The sequence below is a fragment of the Bombus fervidus genome, chromosome 15 (genome assembly GCF_041682495.2).
Source record: "Bombus fervidus isolate BK054 chromosome 15, iyBomFerv1, whole genome shotgun sequence".
Lineage (NCBI taxonomy): Eukaryota > Metazoa > Arthropoda > Insecta > Hymenoptera > Apidae > Bombus > Bombus fervidus.
Window position 1 is genome coordinate 9631057 of NC_091531.1, and position 19283 is coordinate 9650339.

Sequence of the window (19283 nt, forward strand, 5' to 3'; positions counted from 1 at the left end):
CACGGAGCTTTCCGTAAAACGGAAATAGCAGCGATTATCGCATTCAACGGCTTCTAAAGGGGACTCGTTAAAGGGGAATTACTAAACATATCCAAATGCGCGAATTACACGCAACTAACGAACAAGTAAAATAATCCAACGATAAAAATATTTCCGTTACCTTATCGATACGTACATTCGTGAAACCATATACAAATTCTTTCGCTTCTTCTTATTAACAGATTTTTCACGTTCGAACAATTGGAGATTCTATTGCCCGGCCTTTATCTCTTATCCCGGTCAAAATCATTTTAGTATATATATTTTTTATAACGATGAAATAAAACCGTCTGTACCGTTTCACTTTCCTATCGATTCTTTGTTTCCATTTTGCCTTATTTTAACAAAAAGCCCGCTGTTACAATAGGTATTGTCTTACGTTCCCTTTTTTTTCTTTTTTTTTTTTTCCTAAACTTTGATTGCGATCAGCGCATTCCCCCACAGTGAATCACTCTTTTGTTATCTCTTACTTTTTATCGTCCTTTTTCCTTTTTTACTCTTTTTGCTACGGCGCGAATTTTCTATTTTTTCGTGTCGAAATATTGATAGAAGAAAAAAAGAAGCGGAGGAAAAGTTTAGATGGACGCAGTTGTGCACGATACTGATGAAGATTGGTTGCATTCCTTTCGAGATCGATCCCACATGTCAACGCGGTGAAAAAGTGTTATAGGGAAACGGCAGTTTCTCGTAAGCAAAAATTGGTGAAATATCGTGCCGATTTTTTTCAATTTCGATGTTCCCTATCGTACTTCGGTCCTCGAGTATTTCGGTAATAAATTACGACGTATTTATCAAGGAATTTGTCATATATTTGGTTAACCTTTCATCGAAGCGTTACATTTATCATAAATTTATTATAAGAAGTAGGTGCGTATATATTCGGTGCACGATTTTTCAAATATTTGTCGGAAAAAACTTTGTAACTGATTGTTAACCAGCATAGTTTCTTATGTTTATTTACCGTAACAAAAATAAGAAATTGTCTCTCCATTTCGAGAAACAGAATTTTCTAACGTAGAGAATCTGACGATTTAATTGAAACTCGAGAAATTTTAAAATTTATAGTTATTGCTGATACGTTGTAATATTTTTTAAGAGATTGACAAGATTTCAGTAAACGATCTATGTATATTCTATAGTGATCTATATAGGATATAAGTATATTCTATACAACTGTTACAAGTAGCTACTATACTTGACACTAACACTTTCCATTTTCACAATTTCTACGACGCGTACAATCTCAACTGAAACAACTGTGCGACGATCTAACGGTTTCGATGATATAAAATCTTTTTATTTCAGCAACGGCAGTCGCAACAATAGTGGCGATAATGTCGCGATAATTTTAATCGACTCGTTAATCGAGCGTCGCGGAACGCCAATTAATCGTTCACGAGAATCGGTTTCTATGTACCCGAAACAAGCAAATTAATTCAATAACAACGCGGCTGCATAATTCCCGCGTATCGTTAATTGCTATTCGTAATTCTGTAAATATGTAATCTGACGGGGGAAGCCGTTTCCTTATTACGAATTGGTAATCCAAAATTGGTGCGACGGACCATGTGACGCGATAGCTCCACACAATTGCCTGTTTCAATGACTTTGCATTATGCCAATCAATCGCTCGTTTTCGTCCTGCTTAGTCGAGAGAATTATATGTTAAATTAGAATTACATTTGAAACGCTGATGGAACCTGTGACACACGTAACACTGTGATATACGTGTGCCTGTGTAGCGACAGCTTCTGAAACACTTGGAGTCACCTGAAATCTGTATACGCAGGATGATCCGTAATTCACGGTACGAACAGGATCAAGGACGATTACATGGCTCAAAACGAGGCGAAAACGAAGAATAATAAAATTGCATCGGAGATTTCAGTTTTTGACAAAATTGAGTCCGAAAACTATAATTATTATTCCTTGAATAATGAAAATTATTATTAAAATTCTAGTTCTAGAGGTATCACGACTGAAGTATAATTCAGAATTTTTATTATTATTTCTGGCAAAAGGACAAAAATTTAAGCACAGTATGGAGAAAATAAATTGACCGCCTTTATGCGAAATGAATCGGAATTATTATAAAACGTAGCATAAATTTGTGAAAATAGTGGATTAAGCGGGTGAAAAGGGACGAACTAACAGGGAATATTTGCTGGGAAGTTGTTCACGTTCGGCTGCAGTGGAAATCCGGATATTTTGAACGGAACGCTTGCCTGGTAACATGTTTCCATAAATTCACGTTTCAGATCTCGAACTCATATTATACTCTTCAAAAATGCGTATTGTGATATAGGAATATGTTCCTGTCTTTTCTTTTTTTTTTTTTTTTTTTCTTTTGCAGTCATAGTATAAAAGTACATATTTTAGTTTGTAAAAATCTTGCAGATTTACTATACCATTACGAAATAATTCTCTTCGGTTTAACAATCTCCATGAAGAATATTTCATGCAATTTCCACATCTACTACGTTTTTATAAATGTATCCAGAAACTTCTGTCTACTTTTTATAGCTATTCTATTAATCTCCTAAACTATGATTGAATTCGAGCCAAAATCTAAAAAATCACGATAGACAATTATCATAACAAGCTGTAATTTTAAAGGCGGAATTTTAAAGAAGAGAAGGAAACTGACAAGAATCTTACAAAATTTGCCAAAACACTGCTTACTGAACCAATAACAAATAGTTTATAATACAAACATTTCCTACATTACCGACCGTCCCAATTTCGTCGTCCATCTTGTCCTACTACTCAACAAAATGGCGACGAACTCGGTAGAAAATCAAATTATGGATCATAAGCGTGACAAACGAGACTCGAAGTAATGGAAAATCGGAGGTTGGTCGAATTCTAGCGAAATGGTAAATGTTCCGCCACCTAACGCGGATTGTTTAATATTCCATTAACGAAAACGAGGCGAAAAATCTAGCGAGCTCGCGGCGGACGAAATATGCCGCGGTCCTCTTCCATTGTAATCCACGCGCTCGTCGGCGAAAGAAGAAAATATCCGATTAATCGGGAATCGAATTCGCCGGATACGCCGCGAAATCCGATTAATTTCCCATCTCCTGCATTATTCCCAACGATTTCGACCGTTTTTACCACGCGTGCCTGATCCCTAGTATAGCTGTTGTTTTCAAATAAATTTCGCGTTCGCGCACTCGGTCGTTCGTCGACCCTCTCTCCAATCCTTTGAAGATGAATAGCTTATAATCTGTGGTGTAACTCGGAATTTGATAATTATTCCGTACATTTTTGACGAGCTTTTTGAGAATAATGTACAAAAAGGAATTTTTCTTTTTAATATACTCGGATCTTCTTTCAAAGTATTAGCAGATTCTTTTAAGTTATTCACAGGTAAAATAAATATGTATGATAGTTGAGTTGATTGAAATTTAGCAATTTTTTTTTTTTTAAGCAACTATTTGACTGTTTTCAGACCTTTTTGGATTGTTTTTTTTTTTTTTTGCTTTTTGTAAATCGCTGTAAAACGCTGTAAAACTACCTGGTAAAACTTTATAAAGTACAGACTTTTGGATTTACATCGCCGGTGTTCACGGTGCAAATAATCTCTTATGTACTTTGTAACTCGAGAATTGGGACGCGTTGTTTAAATCTGTTACCTTCCTTCGAGAAGATTCAGCCATTCTTTTACAATGTTTTAAAAGTTTCAATTCTTTTTAATTCTACTGGACACAGATTTTTAAATATATAGATCTGTCAAATTCTACAAAAGTCACTGGTAGCCTGCATTATACGATATAAATTGCAAGTTCCACGATTTCTTCCAAAATTATTTACCGAACTTTTACAGAACTGGGAAAATATATTAGCGAAATGTCCATAACCTATAAAACTTAGAAATTATCGAATCTTGGCAACGATAAGAAATACAACGCGATTAATCATCGCTAAGCGTTAAAGTTACCGAGAAATTAATCGATAGTCGGCGAAACAGAAGTCGTAACTTACCTGATAGAGGACGTCCAAGGAAATTGGGTAGACCATCTGCTCGACGATGACTCTGAGAACGGTATTGGGGCCCCCTTGGGTTTCTGCTTGCGTCTGGGCCACCTGGTTCTGTCCAGGAAGCGCAACTTGGTTGTTCGAGTTCTGTAACAAACGAGAAAAACAACGACAGTTAGTTATCTATTCACTTGACAACGTGGAAGAAACTTTTTTCAAGGAGTCTTTCATTTTTCTTTTCCAACGGTTGACTGGGAGTTTAGATTTGAGACTGCGGTAATTTTGACGAGACTTTTGTTTAAAAAGTAGGAAACTTGAGTGCTGGTACAAGTCTTTTAGGTCTTCTAGGAGAACAAAAGCGGGCAGATTTAATTTGTATCGAATAACTTTTGTTTACGACTTGATGTAAATTACGAAATTGCGAAACATTATTTCGTAAGAACTACTTTTGGACGAGAGATGTGGCGTATACGTAAAACGTTATTGGGATAAAATTTCATTAATGTTATTTGGAGCATTTTGAAATACTCCGAATAAATGTGAACGATATTTGTAGAAATTCCATTAGCGATTATTTAATTCGTTTCGTTTAAAAAAAGAAGTATTAAGTATATTTTGAGATCATCTAATGCACGTATTTTCAGTAAAGCGAGATATGTATCCATTCGTAAAAATGAAAATGTATATAAAAATTCCGATCAACGTTTCCAACTCGATTCAAATTACAACTTGATTATTAATTGAAATGCAAAACACAAATACACCGGAGATCTCGCTGATTTTCAATTTCCCACATAAATATATAATAAACGTAGCCTTTGCGAATTTTAACTTCCAGCGATATGTTTCGAAAATAAATATAAGTTATTAAATATCCGACAAAATGTAATATAATTCTGTAAAAGATTTAAGCGGAGAACGCTGATTAATATTACTTTATGTTCTAACGATATAAAAATTGTTTCTTTATTTTCTGAGACATCAAAGAGAATCAAAACCCCATGGCCGTCATCAGGTGTCGCCATGGAACGAACTTCGCCAACGATTAGCATAAAATGCAAAAGAAACGCGGCACATTAAATTCACGATGGAGATTAAAACGCGGCATGGAAGCCCGACGGCACCGGAAGTGTCGAGAAAGAGGAACTTGTTACCGAGTTAGTCGCTGGACTGACGTGGAATCGATCCAGTCATTCGAGATAAGCTTTCAAAATGATTTTTAACAATCCGCATGACTGCGAAGAATCGAAAGAGAATGCGGAATATATAAAACTCTTCCACGTTTCGTGTAATTACAATTTTTGTTTACTTTAAGATTGACTAAACGTAAAGTCTCTCCCATTTCTATTCAACTTCTTAATTTCATAAAGTTAATTCGTTAGTTCTTTGATTTCACTAAACTACTTTAAAGAGCCTTTTCGCTTTAACCAGAATAAGATCAGGACACGCGCGTACATACCGAAAGATAGTCCTGTTAAATGTGACATCTGCGATATGAGACCATCGATCACTCGCATAATCGTAGTGTCCTATATATAATACAACGAAGAAAGGGAAAAATATAACGTCCACAATAATCTTAAGTAATAACAGCCTCGCATCGATCCTGTCCCAGCAAAAGATTATCAACTTCTCTAGAGAAACGAAGATATGAAAGAGAATTTAACAAGCCAGCGAATATGAGAAACCGCTAACGACCATGGTAATCCGGGCGACTTTAAACGAAATAAATAATAATAGTAACCTTTTCGCTGGAAAAATCGGCCAAAAATCTTCTCAAAACGAATTGATACGTAAAATTTTCGGACAAACGAGCGCGAGACGCACGTAGATAATTCGACGCGACAAAGTTGAACAGAAACTTCCTTCCGGGACAGCGAATTTCCGCTAGTTTTGAAGTCTGTGCCATTTATGGCCGTCGTTGGTCACGTAGACCGTTGGTGTAAAATTAGAATGACCACGGGGTATAAGGACGACCGACGTGTCGAAGTATTTTTATGAAGCAACACGGCTATGAAATTACGGGAAATTCAGCGGCGTGCAGGTCGTAAAACGGATAAAATAAAATTAACTAATAAAAACGGGAAACTCTGTTGATGTCTTCGTAACTAGATCTTCCAAGTTCATGATATTTTACTCCGTATAACGATGCCAATTTTTCCTCCGTGGATTTACTGTTATTGGATATTAAGGCTGATTTTTATTTCGGCTCGATGTCACGCGAACTCTTCAGCGGATTTTTTCTTTAAATTGCCCTCGAATCGCGTACAAACGCATGCGAATAAAACGAATGTTTGTTCAACAGTTCGATTACGGTAAATTTCGAATTCCTATTTTAATCGAATTCTTTTTCGATAATTAAAATACTTTTTCTACAGGAAGATACTTCTATCGCAACGAAACGTAGCGCGGTCACTATAAAATTGTTTCTTTATCAAACAATAGAATCGATGGATTCACGTGCTCGATGCTACTGAATTTTTCAACTGTACCATGTTGGCAAACACATTTTTCGAGATTATCCGCGGATACAGAAAAAAATAAAGTTCACGCGTCACAGAAGCGTATTTTCATCCATTTGCGTCATCCACGTTCAAATGAAAGTAAACAGGTTGTGTACATCGACAAAATAAAATACGTGGACCAATTACTTCGATCACCGCAGCACGTTTCAGCGGAGGCACGAGAGTTTGAAAAATGAAAATCGATATGCGACAGGAAATTAACGCGGTTTGTCAAAGAACTTTGGTTATTTAATTTAACAAATTCTTTCAAAAAGATTCAAAACTTGACCAACGAACCCTTCGAAAAATGAAGAAACGCGGAGAAAGGATTTCTCCCCCGAGTATCGCCACTTATCAGGATCCACAGAGCGAATAAAAAATAATTACAAAGCGCGTGTCCAACGATGTCCGAGTTTAACAAAAGTTAAAAAGTTTAACAAAAGCTCGCAAAGTTTCATCAAACAGATATAACAATAGTAGTTGCATAGTTTAACGATCGCGCGGCTATCTAAATAAAAGATTCGCTGGGCGGAATTCCAGAGTCGTTGCATGGTAATCAAGATGAACGGATGAAGAAACACGATCATCTAGATTCACGACGGACCACGTAACCGGGACGCGGAGATAAAACGCGAGTAGACGGGATACAATTGCGACGACAACAGTTTACGAAGCCGCAACGAAACGCAGTAACGCGAGCTTTTCATTCCCAAACATACGTACTACGTTCCACGAGTAATTTCCGGTTATCTTTCTTTACGATTCCGCGGTGACGCTTATACCTGGGCTCTGTTCTTCTCTCTGACCAAGATCTGACTGATCGAGAAGTGTCCGAATACAACGTTCGCGCTTTATGCACCGATGCTTAATTTTACCCAAGTTTTGCTCTTATAAAAGATGTAAAAATATCGACGTACAATTTTTCGTGCGCCACGCAAAATATTCTCGAGTTGTAGTGTATCACAAAAAGGATCTCTGACTCTAAACCATCGTATATTACACAAAGAACGTTCAATCCTCGGTAAATACTTCCACTGAAAAACGGTAAACTGAAACTTGACATTTGAATCGCCAATTGAAATTCAAAGAATTCAGAATTACCAAGTAAAATTCGAGGAACCCGCCACTATCGAGCAAAGTTCCAAGAGTCGTTCAAAGGACCATCGACTATTGTACAATACACATAAACAGCATCAACCCCGTTAAAATATAACCTCACTTGTCTGAAAGCAGCCGAGACACAAGAGAAACCATAAAATATTTACACAACCAACCAACACACTTTGCTTTCACAACATTTCCAAGTTTGCATCGAATAATCCTGCTTACGGCGTCTAAAACAAAATTCCCAACTTTTTCACAGCGCCATCAACTATTCAAGGACTAAAATAACTTCTTAAGCAGCGAACGACGCGTCGTTAACAGTCTTTGGATCGAAGTGCCATGGCAATAATAATTTCAGTCGTTTCATCGGTGCAAAGTGTTTTCTGATGAAAACTACACGTTGCGTTGCAGGATATTCAGTTTCACGTCATAAACTCGCGTTTCCCGAATAATGGCGAGTCCGACGAGTTTTGTTAGGATGGATTAAAACTTTCATCGACCAAGTAAATGTGTTTTGTAGGATGGTTTTTCGGGAACTGTAGAGAGAATCGGTTTAATGGTTCGACCGATGGAAGTGAATTTTGATTTTCATGGTACGTTAAAGGAAGATTAGAGTACTTTTTATCCCGTTTTCAGTGGACTCTATACGTATTTATGTAGAATTTCCTGAATTTTTTTAAAACCTAAAACATTTTTCGTTGCGAATTTCTACTCTATTGTGGAAGAATAATTTTGTGCTTGTTCATGAGAAACTGTAATTAACCTACCTATTTTCCTCCATTTCTTTCAATATCATATCGTGATACGAAATATCCTTCTCTTTAAAACAATTAATCGAAATGGAAGAACAGATTTTTCAGAAACTCATCGGTATGAAAGAGAATCATTTTCCATTAGAAGAAATTATTTTCTATTTTAGCTTATCACATAAGACATCCCTTTTTGTTGACAATAAAATCGATATTTCCATTTCAATTCGAGTTGAATGTGATCGAAAATCGATTTCATTAGAAACTTTCGAGCTTACTGGTCGAAATACGGTGATAAAACCCGGAGGAAATTAAATCTGATGTAGGAGGGTGAATTTTCGCAGGCGCACAATGCTTTTCCATTTCTTTGCCTGGAAATTCCTTCGATTTCACGTGCCTCCTTGGAAGATCTACGAGTCTGATGGGATTCTTTTGAAAAAAAAAAAAAAAAAAAAAAAAAAAAGGAAGGAAACGTGGAGAAGGGAACCCTGGGATCAAATTTACGGTGAACACGCACGAGAATTTATCGGTTGCTAATTGCAGAAACGAAAGCGAAAGCCGAACGAGCGAAAATTACCGTGGAACCTTAAATTTCGGGATCCTCTGGAATTTTCTCATCGCCGTGAATAGAAAAATTCGTATAGTTTCTCGTACGTATTTAATTAGTAGATAAAAATCAATACCGACGTATTGTTCAAAAGGAAGAGGAAAAATTTATCGTAACACGAAGCAATGAATTTTTCAGACAGACAATAAAATACGGTAATTAATTCTTCTCTAAAAGAAGGGGAGATCGATAAACGGATGATGAATTGAAATCGCGTTTTTTTCCACAGAAAGAAGGTCAATTAATAAATAAGTAGCGCGCTCAAGCTACAAATTTTCTTCGAAAAAAAAAAGAAAAAGAAAGGTCTTGGTCGACGAACGATACATTGAAATTACTGAATCAACCGTAGCAATAAACTAAACACACCTGGAAAAAAATGTATTCAACTTTGAATAAAATTACACGAACTTAGCCCTCAATTAAATTTCAATACAACGAAATTCTATAACGCTGCTTAAACCCAAAGAATAAAAAGGACGAAACGTTTACCCTGTCACTTCGACCCAAATTTCTGCAAAAGGAAATCACGTGAATTCGCGCGTTCTCGAACGAGAAAATATTCTTAGAACGTTATTTCGTATCGTTTTCTCATCCGGCGAACAAACTTTCGAAAGAAAATGAGAGAGGGGGAAAAGAAGCGAGGGTTTGCTTCTGCCGAGAAAGCTTCAAAGGAACGCGCACTTCTCGCCGCTTAAAAAGATGCAGATGGTTTAATTATACTGAATGTCGATAATAAAGTCGCCAGCTGCGAGCTGGAAAGGCTCAATTAAACTTGTACCTTAATTTCTGGACGGAGGTCGATGGAGGGTGGAGATAAGAAGAAAATCGTGGCCACTGAAAGAAATGTAAAACAGCTGGAGAGAGAGAGAGAGAGAGAGAGAGACAAGAAGAACGGAGGAAAATGGGAAAAGTGGGGAAAAGGGAGACGAGTTAGCGAAACGCGCGGCGGAGGTGCTAAATAAACAAAAGGGAAGGGTGGAATTTTAAATGAGGCAGAATTAGAGAGATGCAGTTGATTGATAGAGAAAAAAGAGAAAGAAGTGTTTCGATTTGAAGGACGAAATTACGAAAGGCATATTGAATAGAATTCGGATGAGATTTTAATCGAAAGAATTAAAAAATTACAAACGTTTAAAGGCGGAGTGGACGCATTTTAAACTTCGCTGCATGTTCATCTAAATTGAATTTCGATAATATTCATTAGATGAAGATGTTGGCGGTCAGAAGATGTTTGTGCACGATTCTGATTACCAGAAATTTCATCGAAAACGCCCAAATCTTAGCAAAAAGAATTTTTCAAATAAACGAAACCAATCGTCCAACAAAATTTACGATTTTATTCGATGCACAAAGGTATTCGCGAACCGTTGCATCGAAATACGAATCGCGATATTCATGGGTGAATCGAGCGATTCTGCGAGGTTGGCGATCGTTTTCAGAGATTGCAGCCACCAAAACAACCGTTCTGGATGCAAGTTTAACGTATTATTGTTGCCCGACACAATAGACGCGTCCGTTGTTTCCGAGTCGCTCTTGTAAATCGTGCTTAATGATAGATGAACGCGGATGCGCTGGTGCCTGAAGGAATTGCCCCGGAGTTTCGGCCAATTTATAATTCCGAAACTTTTAACCCAGTTTTTGCTTGTAACTTCCTGAAAATTTCCCATTTGTACATTGTGTTTTTACAACGGACGTGTCCTCGTGTTTTCTGAACCGTGACAGCCTTTTTAAACGAGAACGCAATTTATTCGAGTTCGATTTCGCTTGGTAAATTCTTATTAAAGAATGTAATTAGTGGAAGAATAATTTATGCACGTATGTATAGTAAGCGAAAGAAATGCGAACGCGTAACAAAGGTATAACGATCCAGATTCATTCTTGCAGCTTCACGGAAAAATTAGAAACTTCCATTTCTACGAAATTCAATTAAAACTAGCTATCGTTGAAAGGAAAATCTAAACAATAATATGCTACTTTGAAGAAACGTGAAAAATTCCAAGGAATTCTCAGAAGTCAGGGTATAAAAGAATAGTATGAAAAAATACGTTTCACGGAAAAATTAATCAAATTTCCATTTTTACAAAATTCGATTAAAACTACCTGTCACGAAAACGTAAATGGAAAGTAAAAGAAAAATCCGAATAATACAGCCTAGTCTACCTTACAATGAAAAGTTTAAACGGGAGATCGACGGAATCATGGAACGATAGAAACACATCACTTTTTGATATTTTAATCCGCGAGACCGAGGAGGGAAGAGAGAAGCGAGCACGCGAGTTACAAGTCGAAATAATCCAAGAACTTTCGACGAGCAATCTTGCCTCGACGGAGACCGTTACTTTGACTATGCACTCGAATGGAGCAGCTTTCAACAGGCGAAATAACTACTCTAAAGGGTAGTTTCCAACCCCTTCTGATGGCTCGTCCCTGAACTAACAGTAAGTGCTCGGACTGAGAACATTACCATAACATACCACGCTACTTGTTGCAACTGATATAGTCCGAGCCTTTTACTTCTGCACTCCGATCCAAAGAGTATAGAGCGATTGAAAGCTTTTATATGCTCATTCGACCGCGATAACGAGGGTCGAGGGTTCCTTATATATGCAGCAAGCTTTCTTATGGGGTTCGAGTAAAGTAAATATACCCAAATAGCATCTTTTGCAATTTCTCTGTTATTTCACAAGAAATTATCTAGTATTCCATGTTATCAATATTACTGATATCCCAAAATGCCAACACACGAAGTAACAACTCTTTTCCTCTTTATATTTCGTTTTTTTTTTTTTTTTTTTTTTTTTTTTGAAAACTGTTCTGTTTATTTTTGAATGAAAAATTAATCGAGAGAATTTTGACCATTTTTCAGGTAACATCGTCCAATCTTTTTTTTCATTCGAAAAATGAAATCCATATTGCTTTGTGCGCTCTAAATAAAAATTTATCTCTCTGTCCAAATAAAAATTTCCTTTTCTAAACAAAAATTAAACGTCTAAAAATATTACAAATTGGATAAAAGAGGATCGGTATAAATCAAGTTAACGGTAAATAGCAGTCATAGTATGGGATCCAAGAATGCACGTAAGACTCTATAAACCTCGAACAAGTCTCCAGAATATTAATCAGAATCCGAAGATTCGAAATAGATCTCTTTCGATTCTTTCTGTTTCCTCGCAATCTTTCCGGAATTGTCAGAGTAGATAAGGTACAATTGCACGGTATCTCCGCATTTCTCAAATTTGATGTTTATTCGGGTCCGGAACCGGCCAATTCTCGTATTTCCTCACGGTGCACCCCAGTTTCTTACGCTTTTCCATATCTCAACGTTTCTAGGGTATCCACTATTTCCAGTTGTGTTCCTGTATTTCACAAATCCTCGATTTCTCTTCGTTTCCTATCCAACATGCCGCTGCACTGTCTTATACATGCTGTAAATCCCTTGGATCTTTATTACAGTTGTGCTCCCGTATTTTTGTCATTTTCGTTGAAGCATTCTCGGATTTCTATTTGGTCCTTTGGTTGCTTTACAGCGAAGGATGTTGCATCGAGGGTCCTTCTTCGACTGTTTTAGGAATCGTGGAGATTACCACGTACACTGACTCGCGAAAGTATTCGCTTCCCGTATTTGCTTGCCATAGGAAATTTATCTTCGCGTCGTACGTATCACGTACAACGTTTTACAATTTCATTAGCACTGCAACGAGTCATGATCGTATTGGTCAACTTTCGACACAATGTGCAAGCGTATTGTACATGCGAAAAGAAAAATAACTACGAAGAACAAAAGTCGAATCTAATTAATAATTCCACTCGTCGCACCAGTCCCTTTCACAGCGAAAACCGCAAACGCGTTCCAACATCGACCCTTCGAAGCACGAAAAGAAACAAAGAGCACGGAAAGGAATTCGCAAATTCACCCGGTGATACATTATTCGCCGAGTTAACAAAGATAAACGACGAAGAAAGGCGAGCCTGAAAAACGAAGAGATAGGGAGAAGCAGCTCGTCGAGTGACCTCATGATCCACATTCGCGGAAAACGTTTCGACGTAGCGAAGAGCAACCCCACAGCTCGTCGTCCGGTTAAATATACATCGATGGAGAGCACGCCGCGGGATGTGGTTCTTTCGAGAATGGTAACGGACCAAATAATAGAAGCCGCGACGATAAATAACAATGCTGGTGGCGTTCTATCAGTTGCTCGACTTTTCAACCCTCCGAGGCTATTGCAGTTTTTTGAAAACAAAACCGAGGTTAATAACTGGACGATCGCTGGAGTTTTACAATTTTTGGAAAAGATCGGTTCGTTAGAAACATTTTTTCGGCATCGATGTTTGATTTCTAAAATCAATAGCACGCGCCGATGCAAAATATCACGCGTGACAGTATTGGCGTGATTTCCTTTCGTGAGAAGATTTAAGGGTTAACGCAATACGAAGCTTCATAGCTGGTATTCTATAACTAACCGTTGATCACCGAGCAACGAAGAAAGTTTATGTATAAAATTCTTCAAGTCGTGAGCCATTTAGTTTTACGCTGGAAATAGCGTTAATGGTGTGTTGCATAATTGGTGCTTCGTAATCGTTAATTTCGTGTATCGGAGGTAATTCTGGACGCTGAAGTTGTAAAGTTGAAATTGAAGTTTGTTGGAAATTTTGGATGACGTGTCTCGTGTTTTGAGTAGAATTTGCGGAATATTGGGGATGAGTTGGTATTATAAGTTAAAGGATTGATCCTACTATGGAGTTAATTCTACAACGAGGTTAATTCCGCAACCTTTTACTTCCAAGGGAATGGAATTTTCTCAAAAATGTAAAATTCCGCTAGAACCTACCTTCTATGACTCGAGACCAAGGCTCGATTGCACTCTATCAACCGACAATTTCTGATTAAAGAGAGAAACAAATTGGCTTCGATCGATCTGGAAAAACAAAAACGAACCGAGAAATGCCAAGCGTCGGAACAGTTTCAAATATCCTCCGTTCAATTTCCCGGTGTACGATTTCGTGCGAGGCTTTCCCGTTTATTCGTCGAATCCGAAATATTTAAACGGTTGTTTCCGCCGGCGGAGAAATGGCGAACGGCGTACGCGCCGCGAAAAGAAAATGAAGGAATTAAGAATTAACACGATGGAAAGACGGTAGAGCGGAGAAAGTCTGTAGGAAATTGCCAGTCTGTTCTACCCGCTTCGAGGAACCTGCGATTTGTTTGCGAAACGAGCGAGCATCCTCAGCCCGCCAACCCTCTCTCCGTTATCCTGAACGAAGCACAGGGTGCTCTTCGAGTGGGTGCCACCGAATCGACGAAGGATGGTTGTTGGAAGTTTCAATGAGGGTGGGAGGGGAGGGGGCGCCGTGATGAAAAATTCGTACGCTGCCTCAGGAATTTGTTTTGCCAAGCCTGTCTTAGGGTCCTAATATCTGATTCAAGATCATTTGTCTAGGAATGAACGTAGAGGCAGGGGCCGGTAAAAGTGAATTGGTCTGAGAAATGAATTTTTACTTGTATCGTATAACATGTTTTAGAGATGAGGATTTGATTAAGAAAGGCTATGGAGGCTTCGAAGGACGAAGAGTAGATTTTTCTTGGATCGTGAACAGTGAGTTATATTCTAGAGAATGACGATGTGAAACGTGAATCGAGAGATTCTGAAGATTTAGGAACATCGAATCGTATCAATCGTGAATTCTGAACTAAGAATTTCCAACTACCAAAGAATAGTACTCGTATTCAATTTTTATTCTCCTAGCTTTCCAAATGTAATCTCCTAATTTTACAATAAAGAATTGTCACAACGCTATCATTCCCTCAAAATTCAGATTCAGCCCGTAAAACCAATGGAAGAATCGAAAGAATCGCGAATTGAGAATGTCTAAAATCCTAATACAGGCAAAAAGTGAAAAACCCCGTAAAGTAATTTCCGAGCACCCTTCAAGCTAAAACCGAGCCTCGCCAACTAGAGTTTAGTGGAAATACTCACCATACAACTTCATCTCCATAAATCTGGTAAAAATATCACGGAGGAAACAGGAAGAACAAGGAAGATGGCGGTATTTCGCCAGAAAAAGAAGCCTGCCTGTCCAACTTTGCATTTCGCTTAGCACTCTGATCGCGGAAATAGCATCGGGGACGTAAAAGAGAGCGAGAGGCCCCGCGCAGTTAGGCAGAAAGAGAAAAACGAGCTGGGCGGAAACAGGCCGAGAAGACTGATTATTCTGGCTGCAGAAGAGTTCGTCTGGCTGCCTAGCCACTCCATCATTTTGACGGCCGCGGATCCCTCTCGTAATATTGTCCAATGAACGCGCTCCTTTATCCTCGACGAATGAGGTAGCAGCATTAAAAGCGAAAACGAGGGAAAGGGACGATTGACTGCCGAAAAACAGGCTGGCGATGGAATCCAGGAATCCTTTGGTGGCCTCGCGGAGAGAGAAAAAAGCCGGAAGTCGATGGAATTGCACGTGATCGAAGTCGATGATCCGACGATAGACCTCTTAAGGATACGAATCTTCGGTTTTGAACGTTCGCTATGAAGCCTCGACGATGCTTCGTTTCCTGCGAGCTTAAGGTGTCTTTCCTGACTTCTCTAGTTTTCCTTTCTTAGTCAGTTTAGTTAATAGTAACGCAGTTAGCTTCTTTTTCCTTTATTTTAAATGCAAACGAATGTTCGTGTTTCTCCGAAGTCAAAGTTACATCGTAGGTATAGTTAAGATTACTTAAATATAGCAGCAAGTATAGATATACTTCCAAGTAGCAGTTATACGAAGGGTATTTGCCAATTTGTTAACAATCGGTCGTTCTAACGCCGTATCAGATATCATCGCTATCGTTAATCCAACACCAACGTATAGAATCCATTTCGCGTCCACTTCCATCCACGTAGATATAGGAACTTGATAGATATAAAATCCATAACCTTAACTCCCGACACAAAAATCGATCAAATAGACGTACGACGATTGAATAGAATATGGCCGTCGGAATTCTTTAATTGGGTACGCAATCACGATTCCATTTAGGCGAGCGACGTTTAGCTTCTCGTTTCACGATTTTAATCGCACGAGCAGCAAGCGATGTGCATCATCGTTCCTCGCGTTTCAGGTTGGCTACGTGAGAAATCCAAACACCAGTCGCCGTTCTTTCAGCCAGTCGGGTTCCATTTTCCGGCCGCAACTCGTTCACGTTATCCATTTTACTCATATTTCATCCCCGGCAACGTCGAAATGGGGCGAAAAAAAAAAAAAAAAAATCAAACGAGTATCTCGCCTCGTGTTGCCGTCCTTTTACCTCGGCGACAGCTCTCGTCTTTTCACGAGATCGCAAGAATCACTTCCTTTTTATCACTTTTTACTCTGTATAATACTTTATACACTATACTGGCATTGATTATAAATTGTTATATAGTCGACACTTTATATCGGTACATTAATTATATTATAGCTCTCAGAAAGTTGCTACCGAAGAAATTTGTTGCGGGGAATTAAGTTGGAGAGATATGTAAATTGCTTTTTTAAATTACGACGATGATTTAGTAACGATAGTGATGTGGTAATACGTATAACGACAGTATTTCCAATATATTCGTGTAATACAAATTTTTGACGTATTTTAAGAACCCTATGCTATTTGTTTGTTTGAGCTAATTATTGATATTTTGTTAAATATTTGGATCAGTTACGGCTATACGTTTGCTTCGTACATTACTATTTGCTTGGTTGGACTGTTTATTATTATACAAATATCAGCATCATTTACTATACGTTATTTAATTACCTTTTGCCAGCCCACATAAAACAGACGGTCTTCCAACTGGCAGAACAGCCATGGTAAACAGCCGTCATTTTCCATAAACACGATATCTGCACGCGTATTTCACCGATCGATACGTCGGATACAAGTTTGCCACATTTTTACTCCGAATTCCGTCTGAAATGCCAAGGAGCCACGTGGAAACGGCGAGGAAGGGGTTGGAGGGTGGTTATGCCGCCAAGATGGCGTAATATTTTTAATGGAGGGTGTCTTGGGTGATCTACGACGCGCTGCATTGTCTCTGCGAGACACCTCGCGCATTCTTCTCACCCTCTACCTTTTCTCCCGCCCATTTCCACCGCCAGCCGCTCCTTTTCCTATTTCTGGATGTATTTTCTGGAAATCTTTCGGGATCTTGGAATTTTTGGATGTTCCTAGTAGCAGTAGTTGCGATATTTGGCAATATTTTGTGAAAGTTACGACTTACGAATTCCTTGAATGGTCAGTGAAAATTGTGAGTGCTTGGAATTTTTGGTCGTGTTCAATTTCAAGAGTTTGCAGTTTTTGATATTTCATGGAGGTTGAGGGATACCTTTAAAACGTCGTAAAAGTAAACTGGCGTAGAAAATGTAATTTAACTAGTATGCTCAACTAGTATCATTAGGTCACAGTTGACTACAACGAAGCGAGTTTCTCTTGGATTGCTTAACTCTTTCGTATTCTAAATTTCACAAGATTTTATTCGCCATTATTGTCATATTTGTTATTAATAGGAATAAAAATGTTTTTATAAACCTAAGCTAGCAGTAAAAATATTTTTCGCTATTTTGCGACGTGGTAATATACGGTTTAAGACGTCCGTTGCAAGTTTTCCTCGCAAACCAGCAAGTGTTAAAGGCTAACGTTGTCGTCAACGCGTACACAGGCATGGTACTGACGTAAGTTGGGCATTGTTTTCAACGTCAACAAGGAAACGGCTTGCTCGCGTGTTCATGCACTGAATAATTGATACCAGACTATAAACTGTCCTGTCATTCTGTACGATATCTTAGAACGTGCTGAATTTTGCCTTCGACTAAATTTTTATCTTCTATGCTTGCACTACGAAACTGAAAATACTTCTTTGAACTTTCATCGGTTGATCAATTCCACATAAAGTCATCAAAATATTCTCTTTTCGCCATAAAGATCACCAAATCCAGTCGTCAGTTTCTGTTTTCTCCTTTACGCATCGAATTTCCTTCTCGACGCCATCAATTCGAAAACTTTAGCGTCCATTTTTGCTCGTGGTTAAAAGGAATGAGAGAGGCAGAGAGAGAGAGAAGAGGTCAGAGGAACCGCGGCCGGTGTAAGGTAGAATTATGTCACGGCTTTACGCGGGACACTTTTTATGGGGCTTCGTAAAGGCCGGCGAAACTTTCCTTCTCGGTAAAACCATTAGCCAGGCCCGTATATTCTCGTCACAAAGGCGAGCCGGTCCTCCGCCTCTCTCAGGCTATTGGAAACAGGTGTCTAAGCCGTGTCGCGAGGAAAGAATCCTCTGTGTCGTGTGGCGATGCGTCAACCGAGTGTCATTCTTTGTGCACAGCCTCGCTGGGATCTTGATTAAAACGAGGAAACGCGAGCAGTCTGTGGTGTGAGTTTAATTACGGCAGAGGCGAGGTGGAAATATTTATAAATAGCGCGTACTTATACTTATTTAATGGTTATAAATAAGGGGCGAGGGGAAACTAGTATTTAGTAGTTACTGTTTACTTCAGTATTTAATGCTTGTTATTTACTATTTGATACTTAGTATCATCTACTACCTGCCAGGCATTTAGCGCTTAGTAGTTGGAACATGGTACTAATATTACGTTAATGAACTGACGTGAAATAAGCGAACTACTACGACGTGGCAGTATCTTCCCATAAAAAGACTAGCTAAATCTGTCGCTACTATATAACGAAACAAACCAAAAAAGATCCGCATAAAATCTCGCGAAAGTTTCTATATACCCACTCTGAATTTCATTTCCGAATCTTTCAAATTGTGACTCAATTTATGAACATTTATATCAAGGCGATGCCAATACAACGTATGTAACAATGTCGGAGAATCGGATCGATAAAACTTGAAGATATCCTGATCACCGATAACTTATCGATTCATTTTCTACCTGAAGAAAGTAAGACGGAGACAAACATCCGTCGAGACGAGAGCCTGTAAATTAATTACTATAGAATGCAAGGGTGCTTTGTCGCACGGTGTCTTTATTAAACGAGTTCAGAGGCGAGCTTCACTCGCGCCTCTTTTACTTAACCGACATATTAGCCCCAGGGGCGGTCAATGTATTAACCGTGCCCCACGTAATTCTTTTCTCTGGCACCAACCAACGAAATCCCCTCGTTTCACGCTTTTGTTTATGCAACAAGGGGCCACGAGACTTGATATTGTAGAGATTACATGTTCCACTCGCCTGTAGAGACTTAACAGGGAATTTGTGGTGTTGCTCGCTGAAATATGCACAGGATGTACTAAAACTACGTGCTTTTTTAAAGCCACTCTTAAGTCTTGT

The 19283-nt window shown here is 38.6% G+C and overlaps 1 protein-coding gene across 14 annotated transcripts in view; it reads right to left on the reverse strand.

The window, feature by feature from the left end:
• The window catches only part of Heph (polypyrimidine tract-binding protein 1 heph), a 432396-nt gene that overhangs the window by 51098 nt on the left and 362015 nt on the right, over positions 1 to 19283 (reverse strand). For all 14 annotated transcript variants that reach the window (XM_072018577.1, XM_072018572.1, XM_072018582.1 and 11 more), the window contains one exon: positions 4027 to 4167. In XM_072018577.1, the coding sequence (XP_071874678.1) occupies positions 4027 to 4167 (141 nt within the window). The remainder of the gene's footprint in view (positions 1 to 4026; positions 4168 to 19283) is intronic.